Source organism: Fukomys damarensis, unplaced genomic scaffold (assembly GCF_012274545.1).
Source record: "Fukomys damarensis isolate Sample0158 unplaced genomic scaffold, DMR_v1.0_HiC HiC_scaffold_15, whole genome shotgun sequence".
Lineage (NCBI taxonomy): Eukaryota > Metazoa > Chordata > Mammalia > Rodentia > Bathyergidae > Fukomys > Fukomys damarensis.
In genome coordinates this window covers 22,977,028-22,990,011 of record NW_022900927.1, presented here as the reverse complement: position 1 = coordinate 22,990,011, position 12,984 = coordinate 22,977,028, and the positions used below count along the sequence as shown (strand labels likewise).

At 42.8% G+C, this 12,984-nt stretch overlaps 1 protein-coding gene across 8 annotated transcripts in view; it reads right to left on the bottom strand.

The window, feature by feature from the left end:
* Rbms2 (RNA binding motif single stranded interacting protein 2) overlaps positions 1 to 12,984 on the bottom strand; it is a 69,497-nt gene that overhangs the window by 23,541 nt on the left and 32,972 nt on the right. For all 8 annotated transcript variants that reach the window (XR_784368.1, XM_010644666.3, XM_010644665.2 and 5 more), the window contains one exon: positions 2,188 to 2,354. Coding sequence is in view for 7 of the 8 variants with exons in the window: in XM_010644663.1 (XP_010642965.1) it covers positions 2,188 to 2,354 (167 nt within the window). In the remaining variant the exon portion in view is untranslated. The remainder of the gene's footprint in view (positions 1 to 2,187; positions 2,355 to 12,984) is intronic.

The following is a 12,984-nucleotide window of genomic DNA, read 5'->3' as shown; positions in this document are numbered from 1 at the left end:
CAAAAAGAAAGCACCCGGTTGTAACCCCACGAAACAAAAAAAAAAAAAAAAAAAAAAAAAAGTAGAATGAATAACTGTTATATTTCCATGATGGAAATTTATAAAGCAATTAAGAATATAGTTTTGCTGCAGGCGACAACATGGATCAATCTCAAAAACATCACTTAGCAAAAGAAGCCACATATAGAAAGGCACATGCAGCAGCAAGGTGGTCCCAGGACTCACGGAGGCTGAGGCAGGAGGACGGAAAGGTCAAGCCTTTCTGGGCTTGGTTACTTTTCTCATGGCTGAGACAAAATACCCAAAACCCAAGGTTAAAGGAGGAAGGGTTTATTCCGGTTCACAGTTTGTGTAAGTTTCAGTCCGTAGTCAGCTGCTCTAAGGTAGGGTGCATGGCGGAGGGGCATCACAGAGGAAAAACAGTCCATGGCAAGCAGGGCAGGCAGGAGCAGAGAAGAAGCATGCAGCAAGCAATGACAGCAGCCCTCTTTCCTCCCTTGTATTCTATCTGGGCTACATGACCTCAGGGGAGGTAGCACTCACTCCCAGGGTGGGACTTCCCATTATCTACACTCAGAACTATGCCAAACCATCAGTGGAGCGTTTAGTGACCACACACCCTTAATCCCAGCATCACACACCCTAGATCCAGCCACCTCTGAATATCTCTACGACCACATGAGGCTTTGGGGGGTCATCTAGACACAAACTATCCCAGCAATTTCGTGAGACTTTGTCTCAGAATAAAAAAAGGGCTGGGATGTAGCTTAGTGCAAAGGCCCTAGGCTCCAACCTCAAAAGAAAAGAAAAAATAAGTATGTGCTTTTATGATTATTTTTACATGAAGTGCAAACAGGCCACTCTAATCCACTGTTTAAAAGCCAAACAGCTGACAGTCTGCACGGGAGGCTGTCCCACGGAGGCAGAGACCTGAAGAGTTGGCAATGGGGTATTTACGGATCCAGGTGTAAGCGTGTACTCCAAGGCTATGTTCCCTTTGTGAAAATCCACTATACTGGGCATACTTTAGCACACTTTTCTATATTCTTATTATATTTCAAAAGACAGTTAGAGGGCCGGAGATTTAGCTCAGTGGTTCTGGCACCTGCCCGGCAAGCACAATGTCCCAAGTTCAATCCCTGGTACGGAAATAAAATAAAATAAAAGACAGTTATAAAAGACGATGAAAGTACCCAATTCTTTCTTTTTGCACCAGGGATTGAACTCAGGTCCCTGTGCTTGCCAGGCAGGTGTGGTGCCACTGAGCTAAGTCCCACAATTCTTACCTCTCCCTCTTCCCACCATTCCTTTAGCCACAGTGAATGTTTCCCTTTTCCAATTCATCTCCTTGTCCCACCCTCAGACTTCTCCAATCATCCCCCCAAACATATTGAGGTGCATGCTTTTCTGCCAAATGAAACTGAGCTGAGCATCTCTGCACGCTGCCTTTTCCCAGCAATCCTAACCGGACTCATCCCATGGTCACTCTGCACCTCAAGATGCAGAGGGTCTTCCTGGGTTTGATGCTGGGTGACAGCCTTTTTCCATCTCTTTCTTTCTTTTCTCTCTCTCTCTCTCTCTCTCTCTCTCTCCCTCCCTCCCTCCCTCCCCTTTCTGAGGCGAACTCTTGCTTATGTACCAAGTCTGGTCCTGAACTTGCAGAGATCCTCCTGCCTCAGCCTCCAGAGAACTGGGATTACAGGCCTGCACCATCATGCCATGCTCCACTGCCTTTTCTCACTAACACAGAGAGCTCTGATGACTGGGAGTCACTGTCAGCAGCAGAAACTCTCCAAGCGCATCACCGCCATCAGTGTCTCCCATTTCTTCTGTCCCCACTGCTAGCCCTCACTGCCCTCCGGTCAATACCTACAGTGATACTGAGCATCTCTAAGGACAGCAATCTTCCCACTAAAGCTATCTGTTCCCAGGAGATGCTGTATTTTACAGAGTCAGAAACTAGGCTTCAAAGGCCAGCCCCATCCTGTCCCCCCGGTCGGAGAGATACATAAAGGTTTTACGTATGGGTGGCCAGAAGAAAAATGTCTGTAACAGAGGATGCTGAGGCACCTCTCGCCCATGGAGCAGAAGCACCACACTCTCAGACTTCAGCATAAGAGGGTCCGGAAGAAGCCAGCGTCACACGTCTGCACTGCCCGTGGTCTGCACGCGTCTACTGTGACTTACGGCTGACACAGCTTGACAAGGTCCTGGTCAGTCGTGCCCGGCTGCAGTCCGCGGATGTACAGGTTGGTTTTGCTCAGCTGGTCACTGCCGTTGCCCCCACTGCTGCTGGTGGGGGTGCTGCTGCTTGGACTAGGTGGTGCCATCTGCTGTGACAATGACACATACGGCTGCCAGGAGACACAAAGAACAGAGGTCAGGAGCTCGAGGGAGATTCTGGCTCTGCGAAGGAAAATGTTTTCAAACGCTGACAACGATGAACTCAACAGGAGGGTTTAAAAAAGAAGAAATTAAAAATTAAAGGAATTCTGTCACAGAATAAAAAAATATGTAACTGTTCAGCCGGGCATGGTGGCGCTCACGTCTATAAACCCAGCACTCACGAGGCTGTGAGTTCAAGGCCAGCCTGGGCTACACAGTGAGACTCTGTCTCAAAAACTCCAACACTTTCTAGGATAAATCTATCTAGTGTCACTTCCCTGGAGTAACTGGCATCCTGGAGATGAATGCTAATTTCATCTCCAGACTATTTTTCCCGTCTCTCTCTCTTTTGGTGGTGGTGGTGGTAGTGGTAATAACTGGGGTAGTACTCGAGTTGGAGAAACAGGTAAGTCAAAAGGAAATTGCATTACAGTGTGTAAGAGCAAGGTGAGTAAGCGTAAAATACACCCTGGCATTTAAAATGCCTATTTCTTAGAGTAAGAGTTTGCTGAAAGCATTAATTTTTATTTATTTATTTTTTTTTTTTTGGTACTGGGGATCGAACTTGGGATCTTGTGCTTGTGAAGCAGACGGTGGAACCACTGAGCTAAATCCCTGGCCCCAAAGCAGCAATATCTTAAGAAGTCTATAGGATGAACAAATTTGCTATGAGAATCAAATAAGATACATGAAAAGCCTCTGCAAAAGGCAAAATATTTTCTTGAAAAGCAAGAGCAAGGCTGATGATGCATGCCTGAAGTCTCAGCACTCAGGAGGCTGAGGCAGGAGGATCACTGTAAATTCAAGGCCAGCCTGAACTATAAAGGGAGACCCTGACTCAATCCCCCCCACCGAAAAAACACTGGGGTACTAACAAAGGAAAAAGGAAAAGATGAATATCAAAAAAGGCAGCTCTTCTGCCAGTAGAATCTTTTTTTTTTTTTTTGGTTTTTTGAGACAAGGTCTCACTATGTTTTTGAGACTGACCTGGAACTCACTATGTAGCTCAGGCTGGTCTCAAACTCACAGCGATCCTCCTGCCTCAGTCTCCTGAGTGCTGGGATTACAGGCGTGCTGGGATTACAGGCGTGCGTCACCACACCCGGCCTGCCAGTAGAATCTTAATGTGAAATCTGCCTCTTATATTTCATACCTCTGACCCTTAGCAAATACCACAACAAAAGGCTGAGTACATAGTTTATTACTGGTAGAGTGCATAAGTGCTCTGGGGTTTTTTTGGTTTTTATTTTGAGACAGGGTCTCACTATGTAGTTCAGGCTGGCCTTGAACTCGCAGCAATCCTCCTGCCTCAGCCTCCCTGGTGCTGGGATTATAGGCGTGCACCACCACGCCTAGCTGTTGGTCTGGGTTGGACCCCCTTGCACACATATGCACACATGCATGCAAACACACACATGACAGACGGTAACAAGTGTCTGCACAGGCGTGAAGAAACTGGAACCTCACGCACTGCTGGTAGGATTGTAGTCACTTTGAAAACATTCTGCCAGTTCCTCAAGAAGTTAAACATGGAACTAGTATGTAACTCAAGAATCCCGCTACTAGTTATCTACCCCAAGAGGACTGAATACATATGCCCCTCACACATACTAGGCAAATGTGGAAGCAGTATCAATGTCCACCAACTAATGACTGGATAAATTAAATGTAGTATTCCGTACAATGGAATATTACTCAGCCATAAAAATGAACAAAGTACTGATTCATCCTACAACAGGGACAAAACTTGAAAATATGTACAAAGAGAAAGAAGCCAATAATATTGAACTATATGGTGTATGATTCTAATTATATGAAATGTACAGAACTGGCAGGCCTAGAGAGGCAGAAGTAGACTGGTGCTTTCCTAGTTAGAGGTTACCTAGGGTTGGGTAAAAGGAGTAGTGAGGATGTGAGAGATGGCTTTGCCATTAGTTTCAAGACCCTAAATGCAGAAGCAACCATTTTACCCCAGAGTTTAGACGGAACAGAATTTTTACCCAAAGATCTCAATGAAACTTTGTTTTCTTCAAAATTGGATTTAAAAAAAAATTCTCACTGCACAAAAATCTTGAAAACATAGTTTAATGTAAAATTCTGCTCCAGAACTGTTTCCGGACCTTACTGAGCTGGGAGGAAGATGCGAAGTGAAACAGAGCAGCAGCATCATTAGCGTTTCAAAGCTCACAAAAGAGACACTGAGAGAGCTCTGCCTCTCTTCAACAGCACAGTTGCTTCAGATTTAAAAAAAAAAAGAAGAAAAGGAAAAAGAAACTGTATGCTTTAGTTTACTTTATCTTGTTACTGACTTTGACTCCTTTTTTTTTTTTTTTTTGAGACAAGGTCTTGCTATGTAGTTCAAACTGGCTTCAAACTCATGGCAATCCTCCTGCCTCAGCCTCCTAAGTGCTGGGATTACAGGCCTATACCACCACAGTCAGCCCTACCCTATTTTCTTTTTTAATATTTCTTTGAGACAAGGTCTTGCTATATAATTCAGGCTAGGCCCCAACTCAGGACAATCCTCCTGCCTTGGCCTCCTAAGTGCTGGATGACAGGCATTATGCCCAACTAAATTATTTTCAACACTTTATATTACTTCATTTTGATCAGAAATATAGCGATCACACAGCTGAGGACCTGAGGAGATACCAGCATCCCCTTTCCTCACCTTCACACTATTCAAAGAATGCCCACATTGATGAGTAAGAATCTGGGTGTTTATACTATTGGGGTTGGAACCCAGGGATTTTGCACTGAGTATACTCCTAGATCTTCTTTTGCTTTGGGGATGTTTGGTTTTTGTTGGGTTTTTTAAATTTTTTAAATTTTTTTTTTTTTTGGTACCGGGGATTGAACTCAGGTCCTTGCACTTGCAAGGAAGGCCACTGAACCGCTGAGCTAAATCCCAGGCCCTGTTGGTTTTTTTTTTAGATAGAGTCTCCCTATGTCATTCAGGCTGGCTTTAACTCCCAGCAATCCTGCTACTTCAGCCTCCCAAGAGCTAGGATTACAGGATTAAACCATAAATCTCTTAATTCCCAGTCACTAATTTTTTTTCTTTTCTTTTCTTTCTTTTTTTTTTTTTTTTTTTTTTTTTTTTAACTCTGTAGTTCAGGCTGGCCTTAGACTCACTATATAGTCCAGGCTAGCCTCAAACTCACAGTGATCTTCCTGACTCAGCCTCCAGAGTGCTGGGATTACAGGTGAGCGCCACTGTGTCCAGCTTCTTCCAATTTTCTTTTCTTTTCTTTTTTTTAATCTTTTTTTTTTTTTTTTTTTTTTTTTTTTTTTGTAATCAAACTCAGGCCCTTGTGCTTGCAAGGCAGGCAGTGGAACCACTGAGCCAAACCCCGGGTCTCTTCCAATTTTCTACTATCACCTCTACTACCCACCACTTTCTCCCTTTTCTCCAGCCTTCTTCCCCTTTACATCTTTCTTCCTCCTCTTCCCCTCCTTATCTACCTTTGCTCAGGCTTACTACTGAATGGCTGTATTCGGTGGTTCCCTTAGGCAACTATCTTGGTTGTAGGATTAAGATTACTCACACCTTATTTTCTTTCATTTTAAAAAATATTGGCCGGGCGTGGTGGCTCATGCCTGTAATCCCAGCACTCAGGAGGCTGAGGCAGGAGGATCACTGAGAGTTCAAGACCAGCCTGGGCTACACAGTGAGTTCCAGGTCAGTCTCAACTACATGGTGAGACCCTGTCTCAAAAAAACATACAAAAAAAATAATATTTGTATTTGTATTAGTACATTTTTCAGTACATGATGGTTACATTCCTTGTGGGGAGTTGGTATACATATGTGTGTGTGTGTGTGTGTGTGTGTGTGTGTGTGTATATACTAAAAAAAATCTTAATTATTTTTCATTTCCTTCCCCTTTTTTCTTATTTTCTGGTAGTAGGGATTGAACTCAGGACCTTGCACTTGCCAGGCAGGTGCTCTGCCACTGAATCACATCCCCGACCCTCATTTCCTTCTCCTTCTACCTGCCCTGCTCTAACTCTTGATCTCCTTTTGTTTGGCAAAATATCTACCTCCCTATTTCCTATTGTCTTCTTACTTTGTTATTTATATTTTACATTTCTCATATAAGAGAAGCCATGCAATTTGTGTTTGTGATTGATTTCACTTAATATTACGATCTCAAAGTGCATCCATTTTCCTACAATGACTCATGTATCATTCTTTTTTTTTTTTGTACCGGAGATCAAACTCAGGTCCTTGTGCTTGCAAGGCAGGCAGCAGAACCACTGAGCTAAATCCCTGGCCCGTCATTTATCATTCTTTATGGCAGAGTAGTATTCCATTGTATATAAATACATTTCTTTTAATCCATCTGTTGATGGACATATAGGCTGCTTCCAAGATTTAGTTACTATTATGCTGATATAAACATGGGTACTCATGTATCACTGTACTATGATGTCTTTTTTTTTGTTTTTGGTACCGGGGATCGAACTTGGGTCCTTGTGCTTGCAAGGCAGGCGATGGAACCACTGAGCTAAATCCCCGGCCCTACTATGATGTCTTTATTTAAATCTTTTGGGAAAATACTTAGAAGAGGAATAGCTGAGTCTAATCCAATTTCTTAGTTTTTGGGGAACTCTCAAAACTGCTTTCCATAGTGGTAACACTAGTTTACATTCCCACCAACAAGTAGAAGCATTCCCTTTCCCTTCTGTAGCCTCACCAGCAATTTGGGGGGGCGGGTTGGAGACAAGATCTCACTATCTAGTTCAGACTGCCCTGGGACTCACTGTGTAGTCCAGGCTGGTCTCGAACTCACAGCGATCCTCCTGCCTCAGCCTCCCGAGTGCTGGGATTACAGGCGTGCACCACCGTGCCTGGCTCACCAGCATTTTTTAATACTCGATTTCTTGATGATAGCCATTCTTTCTGGAGTCAGATGGCATTTCTTTTTCTCCCCGCCCCCGTGCAAATTTTATTTAGCAGTCAAGATTTCTTACACATTCATTCTGTTGAACAACAAGAACTCTTGTCTCCTGTCATCAGTTTTAGGCACAAAACTCTCTCAAAAATCAAGTTCTACTTGAGGTAACTGCTATAGCAAGCAGATGAAATTTCAATGTTATTTTAATTTGCATTTCTCTAATGGCCAGCAATATGGAACATTTCTTCATATATTTATTGGTCATTTGTACTTCTTCTGAGAAGTATCTCTTTCAGTTCCGCATATTTGGATTGGGTCTCTCATTTTGGGAGGCCTAATTTTTCGAGTTCTTTATATAGTCTAGATATTAGTCCTCTATGCTAAATAGCTGGCAAAGTTCGTTTTTCCCCCATTCTGCGGGCTGTCTTTTCACTCTTTTGGCTCTACTGCCGTGCAGAAGCTTTTTAATTGGATATAACCCCCTTTGTTGACTCTTGATGTTATTTCTTATGCAATTGGGTTCTGTTCAGAAAGTCCTTGCCTATGACTTCAAGAGTTATATATATATATAGAGAGAGAGGAAGGAAGGACGGAAGGAAGGAAGGAAGGGACTGGAGCTGTATCTTACTGGTAGAATGGATTTGACCCTCACCAGGGGCCAGGGAGTCTACTGACCAATTATTTTATTATCTCTTTCTCAGGCAAAGGAAAGGGAGATTAACATTCCCTGGGCCTGGGTATCTGCCGTATTCCAGGCCCTTTGGGATTTTCACAAGAAGGTGAAATATGTACCAATTCCATTTTGGTGTTTATAGATGAGGAAACAGTTTCTGAGAAGTAAGGTGCTTTTCCAAGTTTACCTAATTAGTATGCTGCAGTCTTATTTCTGTCTGAGGTCATCTAGCTCCCAGCTCCACATCCTGTACATTTTTGTTATTTCTAAACTAAACCAGCCAATGGCTTTCACTAACTATAAACCTCAGATATTAGGGAAAAAAAAAGCATTTCTGAAATGTGTTCAAATCAGTAGTCTAAAATGACAACAAAGAACAGGTAGAGATTTAGCTTTATCATTTTTACCTGGACCATCAAAAAATCTTTTTTGTTTGTTTGAGGCAGAGTCTCTCTGTATGGTTCAGGGTGGCCTCGAACTTGTACCAACCCTCCTGCCTCAGCCTGTCAAGTGCTGGGCTTACAGGTGTGCATCACCACAGCTGGTTCAAAATCTGCTATATTTGAACACTGTTCTGATAAATGGAAATGAAACCAAGTCAAGACAAGCTGGCCAAAGAGAAAGTGATGCACATAACAATCTTGTGGTCATTCGTAAAGCAAAATGCATAGATCCCTCACACCAGATGTCTCCTTCTGAATAGGAGACATTAGCACATCACCCCTCCTCATCAGTGATTCTAAAAGCAGCACAGTGCAGCACAGGTCCCCTTTCCAGTGTGAGCTCCAGCTGCCTGCAGGAAGTGCCAGGAGCCTTGCTCCTCCAATGTCGTTCAGTTTTATGGGTGTAAGTCCCACAAGGGGATGTCTACAGCTGTTCATTTTATTTTATTTTAAACACTGCTTGTATTTAAGTGGATAAAACCATCAAATTCTGGGTTTAATATTAGAATACCAGCCAGGCGTGGAGGTGCATGCCTGTAATCCCAGCACTCGGAAGGCTGAGGCAGGAAGATCACCACGAGTTTGAGGCCAGCCTGGGCTACAGAGTAAGTTCAGGGCCAGCCTGAACTATAAAGCAAAACCCCATCTCAAAAAATAACAAAACAACAACTACAAAATCAAGGTCCTGAGACGTAGCTCAGCAGCACAGCATCTGCCTGGAAAGCTCAAGGCTCTGAGTTCGACTCCCAGTATAAAAATAATCAGAATAGCCACCGGCCCCCAGGTATAATCTATTAAGCCCCCCCACCCCCAGCAGTACTGGGTACTGAATTCCAAGAGCTCTGAGCTACCTACCCAGCCCTTTTTATTTACTTTTTTTCTTTTGAGACAGGGTCTTGTTAAACTACCCAGGCTGACTTCCAACTTGTGGTCCTCCTACCTCAGCCTCCTGAGCAGCTGGGAGGACTCTACGCATCAGCATCATGCCCAGTGTGAGCTCTCTCTTGATATTAGTCTTATTTATAATAATGTGTTACTTGTATTCCCATCTGTCAAACTTTTCTTTCAACTGGAGTGAAAGAAGAGAAATGCTTCAAACTGAAACCTTCAAGTTCCACCAATTTTAACAGCAAAGCAAATATTATCTTTGTTAGTTGAAACTGTAAGATAAAGGTTAGAGTACAGCCCTTACCAGTCTGCATTTTTTTTGGGGGGGCTTACTTTTTTGCTTGCTATGTAGCCCAAGCTGGTGTTGAACTCACTATGTACCCCTAGCTGGCCTCAAACTCATAGAGATCCTCCTGCCTCAGCTTCATGAGTGCTAGGATTACAGGTATGTGCCACCATGCCCAGCTTCACTTTTATATAACGCTAAAGTTATTCATTATTCACTCATTGGCTAGCCAACGAACCAATCCTTACTGAACTTTTTTAAAGTATGTATTTTTTCACTACTGATCCCATTACCTAGCAAAAGTGATTAAAATATAGTCTCCAAAGTCATAGAGACCTTGTCTAATTCTTTCATTATCAGCTGTGTGGCTGTGGGTAGGCTGCTTAACCTCACCTATGAAATGGGGACAGCACCACGTAAAAGAATTGTTGTGAAGATAAAAATAAATACATGTGAAACTCTCATGTGTTCTGAAGTACAAAAGGAGTTCAAAATAATTCATTCAACAAATACTGAATGTTCACTTGAGTAACTGCTGGTATGTCGGGAACAAAGGATAAAACACCGAGCTAACCTGGATATGATTTTGGCCCTAATGGAGTTTGGTGTTTAGTGGGAAGAGAGATATTAATAAACTAATGATAAAATAACCATAATTATCTACTATAGTAAATGTGAGACAAAGAATAAGAACAAAAGGCTGGAGGGCGGGGAAAGGAACAGAACATAAAAAAGAATGAAGATGTGTTATGTACTTATACTAATTCCCCACAATGCACATAATCCTTACGTACTATAGCCATGTATTAAAAAAAAAAAGAACAGAAAGCTGTTACCTATCTTTACCAGTTTAATCAGAAAGGTGACATTTAAGCAAGACTTCAAGGATGAGAAAAATGTGGTCATTCAGAGAGGACAATAAAAGATCACTCCAGAAAGAGAAAATGACACGGTTACAGGACCTCACGTTGCTGAGTGTGCTACATGCCGTGGTCCTAGCACTTAGGAGGCTGAGGCAGGATTGCCACAGCGTAAGGCCAGCCTGGGCTTCATAGTGAGCTTTAGTCCAGTAGGACCTACATAGCAAGACCCTGTCTCAAAAGGGGGAGGGGGCAGGGATTTCGCTGCCTCACAAGCACCAGGACCTGAGTTCAATCCCCAGTACCCGCAACCCTCAAAAAAACAGTAAAATCTAGGGGAAGATGGAAAGATGCAGAATTGCAAGAAGGCCTGAAGAACTCTAAACACTCAACCCTTAAGCAGAGTAACTCCCAGTGAAACCAAAGAGAAAAGCTGAAGACTGAAACCCACCATGTAATACAACCAGAGCCACAGAAAGTGGCTGCTTCAAAGACAGGCAACATTCAGCTCTAACAGATGACACCAGAGGCTGGGGATTTAGCTCAGTGGTTCCGCCGCCTGCCTCTCAAGCACAAGGTCCCAAGTTCAATCCCCGGTACCAAAAAAAACAAAAAACAAAAAAACAAATGACACTAAGAAGTTTTAGAAAATATAAAATAAAAGAAGTAAATTGCATTAAACAGTTTAATATCCCTATTTAATATACCTATTCTAAGCCAGGTGTGGTAATGCATACTCACAATACCAGCATTTGGGAGGCGGAGGCAGAAGAATCGAGAGTGCAAAGCCAGCCTGGACTGCACTGGAAGGTTCTGCTCAAAAAAACAAAACAGAAAGCAACCTACCTATGTGGAGGACTAGGCAGGAGGACAAAAGCCAGACTAGAGGCTCTAGCAAGGCATAATGATTCACGTCTGTAATTCCTGCACTCAGGAGGTTGAGGCAAGATTGTTAGTTTGAGTCTAGCCTGGAATACATACTGAGACCTTATCTAAATAAATAAATAAATCTCCAAATATACAAAAAGACAAAGAAAAAAACAAAACAAAACAGGAGATTTTTGAATAGCATATATACAAATAAATCCTACTTTCAAATCCTACTAAAATTACTATAAAGGTAGAAAAAAGATATAAACAGTGTGGTGGCACACACCTGTGATCCACGCACCTGGAGGCTGAGGCAGGAGGATCTCAAGTTCAAGCCCAACCTGGGCAACTTCATAACTTAGTGAGACTCAATCGCAAAATAATTTTAAAAGGGCTGGGATATAGCTCTGGATGAAGGTGTTGTGTTCAATCCCCAACACCACCAGAAAAAAAAAAAAAAAGACATAAACCTCCAAAGACAAAGAGAACGGACAACAGATGCCAACATTCTAGAAGCTGAACATCTGATAGATCAATGATATAAGGCTCAGAAGAGCAAAGAAACTTAAGAGCTAACTGTTAAAAAAAAAAAAAAAAAACCCAAGGAGAAACATGATTCTTTTCTAAAACTCCATGAAGGCTCAGAAACTGGAGGCACCAGGTACAGGACCAAAACAGACAGGAGAATTTATGACACAAACTCCCACTACCCTCTCCCACTTCTTCCCTAAAAGTGGAGAGGATGCAGCAGAGGGCTGGATTCAGTCACCAGGCACAGCTGGATGGGAATGAGCACAAAAGTAAATCCCTGGGGATTTACTTTAACATTCCTCCCACTCTCCAGACCCAACCTCCTAGGAGAGGAGGGGTTTCTCCCTGGGAAACTAACCAGTCCAAAAAACAGCCTCTAAGCCGATGACATTCAGGCAAGCCCTGTGCATCAGCTGGTTACAGAGGAGTCTACCACTTGGTAAGACCTTCCTGTGCCAACAGGCCTTCCATCTGGTTCATGTCTTCTACTTAGCCCCAAATCCTGAGGCATTAACGCAAAACCTTTGAAGTCAGAGACTAAACCAAACAAACAGAAAACCAAAAAATGAACTCAAAAGAAAAAAGAAAACAGTACTCTTGGTAAAAAAAAAAACACACACAAAAAAATATAAACAATATCAACAGAAGTGCTATAAGAGACACAGAAGACTTTAAAAAACTTCTCATAAAAAAAATTTTTTTTTAAAGCATGAAACTGGAAAGAGCAAGGGGTGGGCGTGCATGCCTGTAATCCTAGCACTCAGGAGGCTGAGGCAGGAGGATCACTACCACTTTGAGGTGAGCCTGGGCTACAAAGCAAGACCCTGTCTCAAAAATAACCAAAATACATAAAGGAAGAAAAGTAAACTCAAGAAAAAACTGGTCTGGGACCTTAGAAACAAAAATACAGAAAATGAAAGGAAGAAGTGCCAGGGATGTAGCTCAGTGGTACAGTGCCTGCCTGGGAAGCGCAAGGTCCTGAGTTCAATTTCCAGAGAGACAGAGAATATCCTTTTTTCTTTTTTCGAAGGAGGGTCTTGGCTGGGCATGGTGGCACACTCCTGTAATCCCAGCACTCAGGAGGCTGAGGCAGAAGGATGGCCAGGAGTTTAATGCCAGCTTGGGCTACACAGCGAGTTCAAAAGGGG